Raw genomic sequence first — 18,648 nt, 5'->3', positions numbered from 1 at the left:
CTTAACATTATCATCACCTTGCTGGGTCACTATACACAGTGCCACAAAAGCTGTTTTCTGCCTAGAAAAAAAAGCTTTCATTTGAAGGCATAGGCATTTGTGAAAGCATTACATATTATGATGTGGTGAGCTGAGCAGGAGGCATAAGAAAGCACAAAGCTGATGCATTTTCCAAAACATTCCATTTTATTACTTCTTACCAGTCAAACTAGACTTCAGCTGTTCCAGTTCTGAAGACATGAGTGCAAACTGCTCTTCTTTTTGGTTTAGTTTTTTTATTGTTTCTATGCAAGTAAAATTTTGAAAACAATGTTAGTAACTACTTAGATGCAGATAAATCCACCTACTTGCAAGGTACATGACTCTTAAGAAGAAAGGCTGCAAGTAATCCTGTCCTTTCCATAGGTCCCGAAACTGCTGTATCGCCAGGTGTAAATTTGAAAGCGCATGAAAAAAACCTGCAGCTTTTTAGTTCTTTATTTAGTTTAGCAGCAGACATACCTTGCATAGTTTGTTGAACATTTTCTGCTTCATCAGCTGCACTAGTAAACTTTTCTTTCTGAAAAATGGATAAGATAAGGTTTGGTAATAGCAGTATAATTCAACCACTGAGTTCATATCAGGTATTTTTCAAGTACAAAATAGAAGAGTCTTCACTCCTACCATAAATAGATCTGAAGTTTTTGAATTACAGTTTAGCATAGGTATATTCAGCCACACAAAGCTGATGAAGATTTTCCCTTGCCTCGGTTGCAAGCAAGTCCCTAAACTTAGAAAGTAACTTCTCCATCAGTTAGCGCAGCAACAGAACTGCAGCCACTAAGTCCAGCGTAGGGGACGTGATTTCTGGGCTTCTCAATGCAAGAAGCTAACCACACTGCCCATGGGCTACACAGGGGACATCTGCAACCTTGTAATCAATCTCATACCAGTGTTTTCCGGCTTTACCAGCAGGAAATGATGCTAGACTGTGAAGAAAACGGAGGATACTGAGGAAGGTAAGAAGCGAGACTCGCCCACCAACTTCAATTATTTACTATGGCCATGGAAAGATTTTATGACAGGCACACCAAAACCTAAAAGCACATTTTTTTGTTACTAACTCTGGTGTAGTTTCTCAGGAGAATTGTACCCAGCTACGGAATACTTGCAAACTTAATTAAATTTGAAAAATGAGAAATCTGGTGGAAAGTGTCTTCAAAAACCATTTTTAAGACATGCATATAGCAAGCATTGATTTGTACAACAGTTATAATAAAGGGCAACATGTTCATTAAGGAGTAGTCTAAATTTAAACTACACGCTGCTTTTGATTTGGTTTAATATTTTATCTGAAATCCATAGAGGAGTTCTATTTAGACAAAACGCCTGGTAACACAGAACTTGGGTGAAATGATCTTTTCATTCTGACACAGTGCCTATTATTCATGAACATTTGCCTTCTCTTCATGACTAAAAGAGCTTTGAAAGACTTTGCTCAGAGCTGATCCACAGATTTCAATTACAATCTCACCATGAAAACCAAAATCCAAAGGATGAAGTCAAAATTTTTGGGTATTACTCACCAAAACTTGAAGTTCCTTTTCCAAAGCATCTTTAACTTGATTTACTGTACTCAAGTTTTTCTCAAGGTCAAGAAGCTTTTGCTCTTTGCCCTGCAGTTCTTTGGCCAGATTACTAGCCTGACAAAGATGATGAAATGAAGTAAAATAAAATTACAAATATGAATGAAGAAGTACAAAAATTAAAAGTTGAATCTAAAAGAAGTAACTATAATACTAAAATCACTGTAAGATGAAAAATTAAAAAAAACTGAAGGAAAAAAAAAGTGATGTGTTAACTGAGCAAAGCTGATTTCCACTGATGACTACATACATCACAGTAGTAACTGCATCTTGGAATGTATTTGAAATCATGAAAATTTAGTTCTTTTGGAATTAACGGTGAAAACATTATTTAATGGCAGACATTTTTGAGTACATTCAAAATTTCAAAACAAAGTTACACCATCAGTTGAATTAGTAGTTTTAGTTTTTTATTGTTTTAATTTTTAACTGAACAATTTAGCATTTATGCTTCAACTGGCTATTCAGACCAATACACATACAGGGATGTAATTTTTCAAAAGGCTCTGTACCACACCCAGGGGTAGTGCAGAAACCCCGTGTGGCCTTAAAAATAGAGTCAAAGGTCCGTAGAAATCTAGTATTTTGGAACCATCTGTGAAGGGTTTAGGAAAGTTATTTCCAGTTACTTTCCTACTACTCTTATAATCAGAGCTCTAGCTTGTCAGGTCATGCAGAGCTTGGGGATGTGGGGGAACCCCTAAAATGAAATGGTATCTTAGCACTTTTATTCCTAGCTGCAGTGGTAGAACAACTTCCAAGTATTGAATGCCATGCTACCAACTTTAAGAGACATTTCATCCAAACCCAAGGAAAATCTTGGTAAGATGTGTCACATTGCAGTCTGTACTTCAAAATGCTGTGAAACAGTGCCTACCAACATCACTGCATACCCTTGTCTTAAAGAAAAGTTCCACCAGGATCCTTTTTGCTTTCTTTTGTTTTTAATTGCCTCTTCATCATCTTGTTCAATGAGAGATATATGTATATTAAGATATGTGGATTCTTATCTCAAATAAGCCAAACTAACTTTTCCATAACACAAAGCTTTCAGGAGAGGCATGCCGAAGCCTGCAGCAAGAAAATCCAGAAAGAATTTTTTTTTGTTTTGCTTAGTGGTGCAGACCAAGCATTAGAAACCTGTTTAGAGACATGACCCGGTTAATGCTTTCTCTAAACCTCCTCAGATGGTACTATGATATGCATTCAATAAAACTTGTTTTTTTCTGTGATGAGTTTGCTATAGCAGATTGGAACAGTACAAATGTAAAATAAAAACAAAGTAAAAATAAAAGGATGGATGTTGATACAAACCTTGCTACTTCCACAAATCTTTTCAGTCTCTAAATTCTGAATTTGTTTCTCAGCTGCCTCAAGCTGCTCGCTAAGTTTCTGGATTTCCAATTTACCTTCAGAATTGGCTTTCTGAAGTGCAGCAAGGTCCAAAAGCTTTTCTTCAGCAGCTTTGATCTGTGGTGTAAGACTATCAATAACTTTGGTTTGTTCATTGTACTTGGCTTGCAGTACCTCTAGCTCCTTTACCTTTATTTCAGCTTCCTGCAATTTGTTTAAAGTGTCTTCCATTTCTACTAGATGCTGATCTTCCACACTTTCCAGTTTGGTCTTCAGGCTTTCCAGGTTTTGCTCTTTCTCCTCTGTGACTGCCAACAGTTTTGCTTTCAGTGATTCAATCTCTTTTAAATGATGAGATTTTTCATTTTCCTGCTTCAGTTTTAAATTTGACATTTCATTTTCATAGTCTAATTTGATCCTCTCAATCTGAGTCTTCAACTCTGCAAATTCTGCTGTCTGAGCTCCCACACCTTTGCTGAAAGAAACTTTTAGTTCTTCCATTGCTTGCTGATGGGAGGCAATTGCAGATTCCAGCTTCGATTTCCACAGCTCTATTACATCGGAATTCTCCTTGTTGGCATGATCAAGCTTAGTTTTCAAGGATTCATTTTCCTTTGCTATTCTCTCATTTGAAGCTGAAAGTGATTTGATCTCTTTCTGCAATGCTTCTTCACTAATTCCAAACTTCTCTTTCAGTGAATTAATCTCATTCTGATGTTCTTTGCTAACTGCTGCCATTCTTTCTTGCAAAGAACTTATTTCTTGTAACAATGAAAGAGAAGTGTCCACATCATCAATGTGTTTACTAGACTCTAATCTCCCTCGAAGCTCAGCTACTTCCTTCACCCGCAACGCTAGATCTCTTTCTAGTTCCATGATGCGAGATTTTTCTGATACCGTGGCCACCTATGATTAACAGTATTTTAAGAAAAGAAGAAAGAATTACAAGATATGTTTAATACAAAGACACTTCGGCTTCACTGAAAAGAAACCACCAAGTGTTGCAAAAGTAACATCATTAGTATATTCTTGTCAGTATTTTGGATTAGAATACCTCCGAGTTTCACTGCCAACTCCTATTTCTATGGAAATTCTAAAGAAATCTTAAAGTAAAAGCAAATGCTGCTTTTACATGGAAGGCTGTGAAACAAGACCAACTGTTGTTTCGTTTATGTATAAATCATTGCTTTAAAAAAAAGGGAAAACGTCCATGTCTTTGTATTACATGCATATTATATTCTTTCTGAAGGTGGAATTTATTTAAATTCATTTTTCTGAAGTTATCTAGAAATACCAACTTGTTAAACCATTTACAAACTACGCTTGTGTATATTATCAATGCTTAACAAAATGTTTCTCAGTACCATTTTAAAGCAGACTGAAAAAGGAGAACCCTGAGGACTTTTTTTGTCGAAATAATTGCTTCCAAATTCATCTCATGCCAGCTATGAAACTGTCAGACAAAAATACAAACATATTTTTAGCCTACAAATCCTCTGAAACTCCTTCTATAGCCACTCCATTGTTCTCTCTGAAAAAGGGTTCTCACATTATCTGAGTTTTTCACTGACTGTTGAAGCAGCTTATGGTATGGAAAAGCATGCAAAGCTACCACAACTATTTCTAATTAGGAAGTTACTGTTTAAGTCTCCTTATTATACCAACATCCTGAAAAAGGTATTACTTACCTGCAATTGCTTTTTAAAAGTACTTATTACAGAGTACATTCCTGGTTCTATAAGATTCACCCCTACCTCAACTTCAAGAAAAGCCATTATGTGCAAGCATGAATATGTACCTATCCATCATCCATCCATCTTTAAGAATTCACATCTGCTGAACTTCTGACTTGGGACAAAGTACGTCTAGTAATATCTTGACGGGCAACAGCAGTACTAATGCTACTGGGATATCCATGAAAAGATTGTCATGGGTGGAAAAAAAGAACTAAAAAGCCACTACAAATCATGATTTAGCGAAGCAAGTAGTACAACAACTATTTAAGACCTCAGGAACCAAGCCCCAAATACTAAGTTCATGTTAAAAGCATTGGCACAGTGGACCTTCCTTTTCTGGGATTTAATGAACTTTGCATTTAAAAATGAACAACTGAACATTTCTTTATGTCAATTCAGAGCCCCATTTGCTACTTTTGACTTGGATTCAAGTATTACTTTTGCAGTTTTAAGACATCTTACCTGAATTCTTCTGAAGAAATGAGTGTACATATATACAGGCATACGCACACACACCACTGAAGCTCAAAATTAATGCTAATTTTTAAAGTGTTTCAGCTACATCTATAGCAGGTACTGATCACGGCAGGAGCAAGGATCTGTTTCAGCAAGTGTTATACCCAGCAGACTGTGTCATCAGAAATCTTCCACAACACAAATCAGTCGTTATTTAAATAGTGAAAACCATTACCCTAGTGTCTTCTAACTCCCTCTGGAGTTTGTCAGCTTTGGTCTTTTCAAAGAGCAGGCTCTGTTCAAGCTCCTTAATGCGGGCATGCTCCAGTTTGGTCTGCGTCTGTTAGTAAAAAGGGAAAGGAAGAGAACACAACGGTGCCACCATCACATGCCAGCACAAGAGGAGGGAGCCACATGCAGGCCGTGCTGCCAGAATCTTCTACCAATGATGAGCAGAGAAGATGCAGTGGATAAAATGAACAGGGAAACGCTATGGATGAGAAAGATGAACTGAAAGTGTAAATGGACTGACGTGTAAAAAAAAAAAAAAAAGGTAGAAAAAAATCACAAACGAAGAATATGAACAAAAAAGTTTCATGCAGCTGAGTAGAAGTTATTTATCAGTACATGAAGTTTTCAGCACAAATTAGAATAGTTATGTAAAAAATATATATGTGTATGTATTTCTATACCTGTTCTAACAGGATGATAAATCCCTTTCCTTGTCATCCCACTAACTTTTTTCTGTAGTGTATTTAGTTTATTTTATAAATGATTTAGTTATGAACCAGGGGACCAAAATTCACCACTGAAGCTCATGTGACAAATCAAAACTTTTTTTTTTTCTTTAAATAGTAGCTGTATCTCAAGTCTCAGCCACAAAAATCCTTTTTGGTACGACTGGGAACATTAAAGTTCATTTGTCTCTGTGGTAGGAATGATTTGAATAGAAAGAGAATGGTGGTCTACAACTGCAGAACGCTCCTAGTTTTTCCCCCCTCCTCCTCCTTCAGGAAGGAAGTCGCAAGTTAAGATTCTCCAAAACCAGGTGAAAAAGTGCATCAGTCTGGTTGCTCTATAGTTCCTGAAGTCTGAATACATTGAACAAGATGTGGAAGAAAGGAACAAAAATGTAAGAACTTTGTAATTCTACTAGGTTCCTAACAAGAAGGAGGTGAAACTAAGTGAGCAGGTACCTCCTGCCTTTTGCTTACGAAGGGGTAGAATTTTTAGCAAGAACAGAGAGTATCGGATATTCTGGCTTGACACCCAAATACTCCCAGAGACCTGCAAGAGAGCTTGAAGTTTGAAAGATGCAGGTAAAGTCCAGCAGCTAGTTCAAATCTGACCTGCACCTCTGAGGTGGGGAAGGGAGGGAGCGGAGAAAAAAGAAAAAAGCAATATAAAGAGGTAAGAATCGGGTGCCATGCCTCTTTCTGAAGTGCCGAGATGTGAGTATTGTGTCAATCCTGACAGGTCACAGTTAGTAGAAATTTACTAAACAATCCAAATTAAAAGGATTATGAAAGTCTACTGTTGCTTCATAGTGTCTTTTCCAAAAAGAGCAGCTTTTCAGAGCTTGCCCACATCGAGAGTAAGGTGGATGTCCAGAAGAAGACTGAATGAAGTTCTGCCTGGGTAGGGTAAGATGTGTTTAACCAAAGAAGTTGCATCCATCAGTCTTGATGAAAGTTCTCCACACAGCTTAACTGCCACGCTTAATTTACCGCAGAAAAAAATAACAGTGACCCCCAAACCCTATGAACTGCTATTAACAGAAGAGAGTCTTGCAACCTGAACAGCGACCCACTGAATACTGGATTGAGAGAATCCGAAAAGGCAGAAAGACGTGTGAATAATTCCAAAGCCACGCTGCTGCCAAAACCACAGCGCAGCAGTGTGTGCACAGCTGGCAGGACACTGCTGCTTCTCTGATCTTTGTAATGTAATATTTAAAAATCCCTACAGAACTGTGTTATTTACAGAGTGACAAGTTGATTAGTGCTGCTTCCAAACGAGCCACAGCAGTTAAAGATCTTACGTCGTCTCTGCAGAGCAAGTGGGATGGGGATGAGCCTCTTGTTTTGCTTCAGGCCTGTTCTCCTCCAAACACAGTATTCCTTCTGACAGCATCAAGTTATCTTCTTTCACAAAAGCATGCAGACATCTGGTTTAATTTTTTAAACATCTTTCCAGCTGAAAACAGTTGGCTGTTTTGCTAGGTAGTTACTAGGTCCAAAATACTAAAATCCACAAACGTTAACAGTTCCTTCTTAGATTTGTCTAGTTTTTGAAATTCCATAGCAGGTTCCTTTCTCTATCAGTGGAAGATCCTCAGTGTATGTGGGGAAAAACCCCCATGAGAACATGGATTTCTGGTTTTGCCTCCCACAGCCTTTGAAAATGGAACTAAGTATTCTAAGGGAAATAACAATATTTTATAAGTGGCTCTAATTCAGTCCCCTCTCATGAGACCAGTAAGTATTACTTCTGATCCACAATAAAATTGTAAGTCTGAAAAGTAATCTATTTTTAAAAATTGAACATTCATACCTTTCTTGCTCCAATTCACTAAAGGGATCTATTAAAAAACAAGAAACCCCAAACTTGATAGTTGCAGAATTCTCTTTGCATCGCTTTGCAAAATATGCTCTCTTAAGTTTTTCTATGCTACATAAAATCCAAAGCACTTTGATCTATTAATTTTATAAGACTTTTTATTAAAATAAAATATAAATTTAATATAAAAATTAACACCATTAATTTTACAGACACTGCTTTACTACCGCAAAGATCAGATATACTGTCAGTGATTACTGTTTGTTTTTTTAAAAACCCATCTCTTCTATATTACAAAGGGAAAAAAAAATAATAATCCTACTAAAATGAAATAAAATATTAGAAAAACCCAAAACACCAGAGATCTTTGCCAGACACCATTTTCCCCATTTAAGGGATGAGCGATCATCCTTTAAACAAGACTGATTTCTAAAGGACAGGCTCCAGTTTTCCCAAGGTAAAAATGACTGCAAATTTTTGAATCACCCAAATTTCCCTCCTGATCACTTAGAGAGAAACGTCTAAATGATTATGTTCCTTTTTGAGGAAACCCAGAGCACCGTAAACTGAGAAGAGCAGAGTACCATTAACAAGAAGAAAAGAATTTGATTGTAAACCTTAACTTGGATGGAAAAGAAAAACAGAAAAAAAACCCCTCCAAAAAACCCCAAGCCCAAAAAGGAAACACCTTCACCTTCTCCAAAGCTTCGCAGGTACATTAAGAGTGATAGGGAAACGGGATGAGCCTTACTCTGCCTTGAACCTTAAAGAATTCCACTCAAATAAACTTCAGAGAGCAGTCACCAGCTATTTTCAGCATTTGTGTATTCTAGCTACTCTTTCACTTCAAAATAAACCTTACGGTTAAGTTCTCCATCTATAGGTCAAACTGTGAAATTGTGCTGAAGCCATAAATGCTGATAATCAGTTCCAGGATGGGGCAAGATGACCTTCAGTCCCTTCGTGCTGGGATAACAATCACAGAACACGACTGACATTATGAAGCATAAGCCTAGAAACTAAGTGATCACCCACTTCTGTCCTTTAGAGAGTGAAGATGTCCATTTTTATGGGAAAAATTAGAATAGGGAAATCAGGAGTACAGATAGGATTAAACAAGGAGTGCACAAAACAAGAGAAAGGAAGGGCACATGCAGATTTACTTCTAACACACCGTGAGCCTGATTGGAAGAATAGAGGAGACCCAGATCGCTGAAGTAGCTTCGCAAAAGGAACACCTAAGAATGCACAGCAGGAAACCAGTTTTAGTCTTGAGAACGTCCTATCTCAGCTGGGGAGGCAGCCTGGGACAAATTTTCCTGAGTCCAATCAAAGAGAGGGCTTTTAAATCCCACTATTCTGAGCTACGGAAGCAGGAGGCTTGCTTAAATGTCTTGTAGGGCAATTTCTATTGTCCAGTAACGTGTATTTTTCCTACCTAATTCAAAAAGAAGCTACAGGAAGATTCAGTAAAAACACATAGCTTTGCACACTAATCCGTCAGATACTTTTAGTCATCTCTCCCCTTAGCATTTCACAGCATAAAACTGAAACAATTAAGGGGAGGTGGAAAAAATTCCCATTTTTTTTGCCCCTCAGAAAAATTAATCGGCTAATTGCATATGCATCTATTGAATAGCAGTAGGAGCTCATAGGAAAACATGCAGAATTTTGTGAAGAAAGCAACTAACATCCTACCTTTAAATGAAAGACATTTCAAGATCCTGGACAGTCATTTTCTACAAGCTCCTACACTCTTCAATTAGTTGCAAAGTTTTTGACCCTAAAGAATTCTAATGACACATTCGCCCTCTCTTCGGTTAATGAGGATTACAACGTTTAGTCATTACACACATTCTTTTTGATAGATGTTGTAATTGCTCTGAAAGCAACATGCACACAAATACTAGAGTCAATGTTTCAATAACAGATTATGCAGTTAGTGAATAAGTATAAGCATTTTCTGCACACAATCTGTTAACATGGGATGTCTCTGCACATTTAAGTGCCCTCTTACATTTTCTGGGTCTTCCGAAATCTGCCTCTTTCGCTATCAGTAAAATTAAAAAAACAAACAAACAGAAATATTTCACCTGCAGACTTAGCACTATCATTCCAACACAAACAACAGGATACATTGCATTATCTTTAATTCAGTGTAAACTCTGTTTAAACCGAAAGTTTAAAGTTTCTGTCTAAAGTTTCCGTTTAAAGTTTAAGTTACGTAGCTTGACAAACCACAGTCTTTAAGACGGTTTGCCATGACTATCGCCCAGTTTAACAAAAAATAAAAAATTAACATTTTCCATGGACTAAACAATAAAAGAAGCATTCTATGAAGATTCTAAATAGGTATCTTAAAATGAATGGAAGACTAAAATAAAAGAAATGTTATATGAAATGAATAATTTCCATAAGGCTAGCACTTTGATCATAAACGGTTCACAGGAACATGAGTTAATTAAGTATGTACTTTATGCTGTGCAATAGGTTCTAATATTTTTCTGATTGGACAACAACAGAGCAGAACAACTAAAAAGTACCTTGCTTTTTAATTTGAAATTTGGGATAAAAATTGGCAGGGTTCAAATATCTGAGAGTACTCCTTCCTCAAGTGTTTCCTATTCTGATTGTGTAATAACATACTGTGGTTTTAGCCCAATGTTATAGTTATGCAAACAGTAGAAAGATAAAAACTGCACACATTAATTGCTGTTTAGATTTTGTGTACAATACCTCTCAGGACAAAACATGCTTTGCTAATCAATCTTCCCTAAGGAAAGCACAGGGTTTATTAAAAAAAATTATCTAAGACAAACAGGACTAGTCTTATAAATAATAAGACTAGTCTTATTTATTGTACTTATAATAAATATTAACTTGCAATTTCATAACTGCAAAATAGTTTTTTGTTGGTGGATACTTTTAAGCAATTTCAGAAATATCAGTAACATATAATGTACAATCAAGTATCAAAAAGTAGAGTTTTCTATGAATTAATTACTCTAAACAACTACGGCTGTTCCACAGTATAGCCCTTGCTGAAGTGTAACTGAATTAAGGGTGCAATCCTGGACAGTTATCTTACTCAAGGACTGTAGAACTGGGAACCACTTTCATGTGCTTTGCATATGCTTGGACCAGTATTGCATCTATTAATCATCCCTGCCCTCCTCTTCTAGAACACAGCACACTTAATCTGAACTAATTGCATTTCTGTGTCCTACTATATATCCTGTCTACAAAGCTGGAGCTATTTTACCTCTAGGTCTCCTTTGGTAATGGATTCTTCCTCCACACGGAACTGAAGGTCTTCAACTTTCCTGTGGGGACAAAATTCATTAACATTCAGATAACTTTGAAAGAAAATGCTTTCAAGCTCACTTTTCAGTGAAAATCAGAACTACAGCGACATCATTCTGATGGTACCAGCAAACTGCCAAAAACATTAAGGACAAATCTCTCCTAGGAGGCAACGAGAAGGAAAGCCGTTGTCTTAAAACACAACCACTGACAAAGGCATCAGTCTTCCCGCAGCTCTATAAAGTATTGTGATGCATTTTCTGACGAATTAGAAAGAAAACCTTTAAGTCATCATCATTCTTTCACTCTTCTGCATGTCCTCAAAAGAGGTGACCTAAATGAACAGTGTGATCTCATATTCTGTCTAAGAAACAGTCAGAAAGTTAGGACACACCCACGGGCCTTCAAGTCGTCCACTGGTTAACTCGTGTCAAAACTCTAGCACAGACAAACATACGTTGGGTGCCAAGATGAACTGCAAGATGCAGAATGGGAGCCCAAGCAAGAACACTGACTCGCCTTGCCCATACAGGAGTCTTAGAATGAGAAGACAGAGCTGACAAGCGAATATCTGACTTAAAAAAAAAATGTGTACAAAGTTATTTCTTCCCTCCCCTGGCCCTGGTATACCCCAGTGAACAAGAGGCCAGATCTCCTCTTTCCCCCTTGATCCTTTCAACACTGGAAGATGTTGCAAAGGAAGAGACAAGCATGTCGTCTTTCCTTTGAATTACACATGTTGTTGGTGCCTGCAGCTTGGCTGACAGATGTAGAAAACTGCAAAGAGAATTACAAGTGATGGATGTCTAAAAGGACAACAAGAACTTATTACTGAAAGTGGGTCTCACCAATGTGCTCTGGGAAACAGAGGACTGAAGATTATTTGACTTCAAGTCACTGCTGAGGCTGACTTGAATACGCATTACAGAGAACTTTCAAAGTAAATAAGCTTAGAGTGGTTAGGAGGAAGGAGAAATATTACACTGCTGAAGCCGTGAAACGTTTTCCCGGCTGTAGGATGTCACTTTGGTGAATGGGTAGCAGGAGCACAGCGGCACTGTCACGCTGCCTAGCAACACGCTGAAGGTGAGCTCAAGGCCATGGAGGATTGCGGTAAAACAGATCCCCACCGACCTGGCATTCAGCGAAAATAGGTCCACAGCCAGGCTACTGGACATGCTGCAAAGCCTTTTTTTTTTTTTTTTTTTTTAGATTTAAAAACCCACTGCATTATTTCCTAGAGAATATACAAATAATTCCAGACCTAACTCTCCTGCTTGTTTTGAAAATCCAGTTAGAGTGGTTCTGATAAAAAGGCAGCATGAAAATTGTAAAGGAATTGCCCAGGGTTTACCATTGCACTTTCTCATCTGCAATTTCCAGTTTCAGGCAGGCCTTTCAGAAAGGTTGACATCTGACTGATTTCAGGGGTGCACACAAGCCTACAGGGCAGACTCACAATGGGTTTCTATGCAGATTCTTGCTTTTCAAAAGAACTCCAAACCCACGAGAACAATTTATCAGATTATTTCCTCACCTAACCTTGACCCAACAATTTATCAGGTTATTTCCTTTCCTAACCTCATTTTACCTATTTGGTAATCTCAGTTCCTTTCCTCAAATGGTTATGAGGAAAAGTCATACTAACAGGAACAAGTTGCATAAAATTCAGCTATAAAAAACAGTTACAGCCTCTATGCAAGTCCACTTTCTTTGGCTTTCCCTCCCCAAACTTAAGAAAGGGCTTTTTTTAGTATTAAGAAGCTGCAATATTATTTGATACAATAATTACCCATATCGGCATTATTCATAATTTGTTTCATATTTGAAAATCACCACAGCACTTGCTTTTAATGCAAAGTTTGTTTTTAACAGAGTTACACTAATAAAGACAGTTTTGGGCTACCTTTTCTCTTCCTCAAGCTGATTGAGAAGCTCCACTTTCTCCCTATCAGCAGCCTCCACCATAGCTCGTAGCTGGTCCATTTTTGCTTCCATCTCCAGTACATGCTAATCAGCAGGAGGAATAAGAACAAAATCCACTTAGTTAGGCAACACGTGAATTTTTTCCAAGTTATGTATCTGTACCTCAACAATCACAATTTGGTAAAGTGATGGGCCAAGGGACGGGAATGTTACCATACTCAAATATGTATATAATAAAAGACTGTAGAGATGTGTAGAGAAGTTCAACAAAAATGAGTTAAATGAAGTAGATTGCTATCTCAAAAAGGCAAAGCTCCCACGAGGAAGATGTCACAGGTATGAACTACTTTAGTTTTACAACAACGCCTCTTACTCCAGTACCTTTTCAATACGAAAACACAATTTTGGAAATTAAGTCAATTGTATAAAAGCCTCTATTTTAAGAGCAAGCAACATCACTCTTACCCGATCATGTCCATCGCGAACAAGTGCTAATTCCTGCTCTATTTCCCCTACGTGACTGGTTGCTTTTGCAACTTCTGCCCTCTCCAGGTCCCTTTCTGCCAGGAGCTGTTCAATGTGTTGCTGCTTCTCCTTCAGTGCCTCCTGGAGGGCTGTGGTACCAGAAATTTTTCTTGCATACCGGGAGGATGTTTCTGTCAACTTCATAAAGCAAATATGTTAAAAATCATTCTGTATCAAGTGAAAACAAGGGATATCTCCAGACTCTACAAACATCGGGTTAGTAAAGCAACTCCTTTCTGTAACCTACTGTATCATCTCCTTTTACATTTAAATTTACTTCATTTTCTAAAATTTAACAATGGCCATACATGTGTATTAAGACTGCTTTGTGGCAATCAGCAGCTAGTGTGTAGGAGACAGAAGGGCTGAAGCGAAAGCAAAAGGCTGCCCTCAATTGAAGGTGTGCTTAGTAGACTCACACAAAGGCTAGCTCATTATGTTTCTAAGAGTCTTTTTGCATTAAAAAAAAGAAAGGCAGCCTTTCAGCAAGTTAAAAACACTGTGCCTCTAGTTATCAAGTCATCATCTTGGGTCACCAGCAACACAGTATAATACTTCCAAATGCTCTATCAAAAGATTTTGGAACTCCAGCTAGCATTTGGCACCTCTACTACGGCAATAAAACATCCAGGATGAAAAGCATTTACCTTGACCTAAAAAGACAGCTTTACAGCTAAAACCTTGTGAAGAAGAGCAATTGGTATCTGATTAAAACATATGTTTATATCACCTGGAATTAAATTACTTCTGGAAAAAAAAAAACTTAAAGAGTGTAGATAAAAATGAATCAATCTGGAGAACTATAGCTAAAATGAACCTTAGGGTTTTCCTTGACCTTGCATGATCTCTGCTCCACTGAACGGAATCAGTGACAGTGAAAATTCAGCATGGCCCTGTCTTCTACTTCCTCAAGTGTTTTTGAGCTAGAAGGGAAAGTAAATAAACTGAAATTATGTAGTAAAAGTAAACAATAGTTGTGAAAACAGCAAAAACTGAACGAAAAAAATCCATTACAGCTTATAAAAACTGACTTTAAAGCTTAAAAGGTCAGAAATTTAATGATATCTTGGTTAAAGCCTTATTTAACACAAAAACCAATACACAAAGGCTTGCTCTTCCGTTATGTTAGCCTTTAGCTCTGTCTAATAGTATTGCCCAAGAACAGGAGCATGTTTCTTCCACGATCCTTTCAGAGATCAAAATGTTGAAGAGTAGTTGCCATATACAGGCTGGAATGCTAGCATCGGACAACATCCCGAACAGAGCGCGTAACGCGGACGTATTCTCCTGTCATCACAAAAACACACTTCCCCTTCTGTTACCATGATTACTACACAATCCCTCTTAACTTGTCTGCTCACAGCCTTGAATGGTAACTTGAATGGCCACTGCAAACGCTGTATCAAGTGACTGAAAAGGTACAAGATAGAATAAACCATCTTCCACTTTAATGCTTACATTAGTTGTTTCAGATCCTCTCAGTTTCTAGAAGATCTCATTCCAGAATGTATTGCTTTTTAGCAATTCTAGCTCTTCAAATCAAGCTTGACTTAATTCGTGATTCCAAAAGAAATCCAAGAGATTTCAGAGAAGCATCAACTTCCTCCAGACTTGGAAATAAATACAAATTGCATCAGACAGCCTTCTTAAATCATTACATCACCTACTTTGACAGTTGCTTTTCTTACACAGGAAGAAGGAAACAGCAACAGCCCTGAATAATTGAGACGACTATGTAAGAGTGCAGCAATTTCCAGATAAATTATAATTTTCCTAGAAACTGAAGCACAAGAAGTCTGATGTGTCAAAACTGATTTCAGGAAGTCTTGTTCCTTCAGCAGCTTAACTTTTAAAGAAAAAGTGTCAGAATTATTTTGACGGTCCTTTTAAGTTGGCTGGTAACCAAATGTTCATGTTGCCTGAGAAAGAGAGTTGGAAGAAAGCTGGAATTTTAACTCCAGAAATAATGGATTACAGAAGCTTTGTATTTTATGGCCCAAAACACGCAGAAGCCCGGGGGCACAACACAGGGGCAAAATAAGCAAATATATAGTAGACGTTTACAACGTGTAACTGTACTTTCTTGTGCTTAGAGTGTCGTAGCATATGGAATAAAATGTAGAGGTTCATATTAATGCTTCACCCTCAGCTGAACCTGCGGTAGCACCATATGTTAAAGCGCCAATTTCCAATGAGGGGGCACTCTGCAGCTGGCAGCGCAACTTCCAGAAGGGGTTAAGTAATAAAGTCCTACTGTTTGTGCCAAATAAAAAAATCCCTTGTGGTATTAACCCTGTTGCCCTGACCAACTGTTGACCCCTGTTCACTTGTAATCTGCTTCAGTTTTGAAGGAGTATAGTAAGTCATCTGTGTTCCGCACCTGCTGGTCAGTGGGACAGTATGCCAGCTAACTGGTTCCAGATCAGTGGGAGTTGAGTGATCTCTTTCTAATTAGATGTATTTATGTACTTTGGTTTAAAAAAAGTAAAAATCTAGGGTGACTGTGGAAAAAACCCAATTTTTCTATGCTTTTAATTGCCTTAAAAGAGAGACTTCTTAAAATTCAGCTTTCCCAGAAGATTTCCACTTTACGGCTGCAACCCAAGACTAGGACATTTATGTAACAGGGTAACTTTACAAGAATCCATAGTAAGTGTATTAGGTGGAATTAGTACTGTGTTAGAATTCACCTGAGCCACTGTACTTTGCAACATTTAGCCTTTCTGAATTCATAGGATTAAAACCAAATCTAAAAGAAAAGAAAGAGGCTTCTTGTCAGCAAAGAGTTGACAATTGCTACTTCTCTATTTCTCAGCTGACTCATCTCTTTAACAGTAAAAGAAAACCTTTTACATTTTAGACAATTTGAAGCTTCCTACTTAATATTAAAACAAATTTGATGTATGGAAGCTCTAGTGCATACCAGATTGTCAAACACAAACCCCACATGACAGAGGTAGTGCTACGAAAATGAGCAACTAAATGGAAATTACAGTCAGAGAACATTGATGCCTTTTCAGTTTGTTGGCATCACAAGCCCCTTTCTTACTGCAATAACTCAGTTAGACTGAATTAACTGTGTAAGCGTAAATATTCAAATAATCAGCTACTCTTCAGGGCTAGCTAAGATTTCCTTCCTTCATGCATGCTTTGAACGAAAAAGAGAGCACAATTAAACGTATATTGTGCTCTCCCCCAAGATCTGTTTTATTCTCAATTTATGCAAGCAGACCACAGGCAAGCGCCATGTGGTTTCCTGCTTGGCAACGTAAAGCATGCAATAGAAAAAGAAGCTTACTAGTCCTGTACGGCTTGGCTTGCTGCTTACTGAAGATGCCACAGAACTGAGCGAGCTCAGGGAAGATGCACTTGGACTACGTTTCAGCGCTGTGGGAGTCGCAACCACTTTTCGCACAGTTGTTTTTGCTTTCGCTGGTGTGGTTGATGGGAATCCAATCTTCGTAACTTTGTGGACTGGAGCAAACAACCCGTATTTTGGCTGACACTGAAAATACCTTTATAAAAGGAAAGCAGACAGATGAGAGTACTAAATTAACTTCTGTCTTTTCAGATACATGGTCTGGCTTCACAAAGAATTCTAGATCAATAGTCTAAAAGTATTAAAAGAACAGGGTAGCACCTGGTGACAACCTAATCTAAGTTAGTTTGCAATTTTTTTTTTTTAACACTAGATTTATAAATAGGACTTTGAAAAAGCATGATAGTCGCAGACTTCAGAAACTCAACCGAGAATATGCTTCATCTAGAGCTCTTTCTCTGTTTCCTAAAAATTTCATTCAAAGTTTAATATGCACAACTTTCCTCTTTGATACATTCCTCTGAGCTGCCAGCAACAGATGTGACAGCAGAGAGCTAAAAATAAAATCAGATTTTAATTAAATCAATTAGGTTTATGTTTTATTACATACATACCTATACATTTATGCATATTTGATTATACAGAACACATTTTTGGTTATACAGAAACAAAAGCCACTTAAAATTTTAAATTGTGATCACCTACGTTAAGGCGGCACAATCCTTGTAAAACCCCTTCTTAATTAGTTTAAGGATTGTTCCTTATACCGAATGAGAAAGAACGTTAAATTGTGATGTGAATTAATGCTGTCTAAGTGTGGCTTATTGGAGGAAGCAGCTATACTGTTCCCAATCCTTAAAGCAAGGCAACTATCGGTATAGAGGCTATCAGTTCCTGTGATGCAGGAAGATTTCCCTTAAGTTCAGCTATTAGACACCCAGAGATATTTTCTTAACTGAGCATTCATTCCAAGCTGAGAAACCAAGCAGACATTCATAAAGCAGGAAATTGTGTTTTCCACTACCAGTCTATGAATAAAATTCACATGGGATTAGGAGCGAGCAAATAATCCCATGAATGTGGCGTTGATGCAGACTTTCAGGGATGTGTAGGCGTCATAAAATTCAAATCACCGACTAATTTTCCCCCACCACCATCAGCAGACAGTCAGGTTTACAGCCTAACTACCTCTCTTGATACAAAGTTTCATGCAAGATATTAAAAAAACAAAACAGAGATCCAAAAATCTTTAAGGCAGCTGCTATCTCATGATAGACTAACCTTGTCCCAGCAACAGCTCCATCATTCTTTCCCAGAGGTTCATCCAGTTCTACTCCACACCATTCCCCTTTAGCAAAGTCAGTTTCTCCCAAGAAACGCACAACTCCAGCTTTTGTTCCACCAACCTAAAGCAATAAGAGACACAACATGCATTACTGCATTTCCAAATTAAAATACCAAAGAGTGAAAAAGTTTTCAGTCCAATTATTTTCAAAAAGCACATTAACGGTGTGACCAGTTCTTATTTCAAGCTGCTTATTCTTTTGCCTATCACTGTTTTAACATTGAACAGGTCTTCACAACCAAATTGTTTACGGGGGGGGGGGGGAAGGAACAAAAAAAAAAATCACTTCCTTAGCATTTATTTCTGTCCAATTTGGTATTCAGGATGTTTGTCATGATTGAAGGCCACAATTCTATTAGGTGACTTGATATGGCTATAAGATTAAAAATATGTTTAACAAGACTCAGTATAACTGGTGTACCGAATGCAGTACATTTGTACTACAGTTTCACACAAATTTCTATCAGCAAATAGGTTTTTTTCTTAGAAATCCTAGACAAA

At 37.6% G+C, this 18,648-nt stretch overlaps 1 protein-coding gene across 1 annotated transcript in view; it reads right to left on the bottom strand.

Moving 5' to 3' along the window:
* Nucleotides 1-18,648, bottom strand: part of CLIP1 (CAP-Gly domain containing linker protein 1) — a gene marked incomplete at its 3' end in the record, with an annotated part of 60,684 nt that overhangs the window by 28,365 nt on the left and 13,671 nt on the right. Inside the window, exons 3-13 of the mRNA XM_082007910.1 lie at nt 18,084-18,208; nt 16,782-16,998; nt 13,424-13,621; nt 12,939-13,042; nt 10,992-11,052; nt 9,747-9,779; nt 5,406-5,510; nt 2,940-3,884; nt 1,566-1,682; nt 502-559; nt 201-284 (exon numbers count right to left, since the gene is read on the bottom strand). Coding sequence (XP_081864036.1) covers nt 201-284; nt 502-559; nt 1,566-1,682; nt 2,940-3,884; nt 5,406-5,510; nt 9,747-9,779; nt 10,992-11,052; nt 12,939-13,042; nt 13,424-13,621; nt 16,782-16,998; nt 18,084-18,208 — 2,047 coding nt within the window. The remainder of the gene's footprint in view (nt 1-200; nt 285-501; nt 560-1,565; nt 1,683-2,939; nt 3,885-5,405; nt 5,511-9,746; nt 9,780-10,991; nt 11,053-12,938; nt 13,043-13,423; nt 13,622-16,781; nt 16,999-18,083; nt 18,209-18,648) is intronic.

The sequence above is a fragment of the Phaethon aethereus genome (assembly GCF_964289735.1).
Source record: "Phaethon aethereus genome assembly, chromosome: 17".
Classification (NCBI taxonomy): domain Eukaryota; kingdom Metazoa; phylum Chordata; class Aves; order Phaethontiformes; family Phaethontidae; genus Phaethon; species Phaethon aethereus.
The sequence above is the reverse complement of the archived record's forward strand: the minus strand, read 5'-3'. Positions and strand labels throughout refer to the sequence as shown.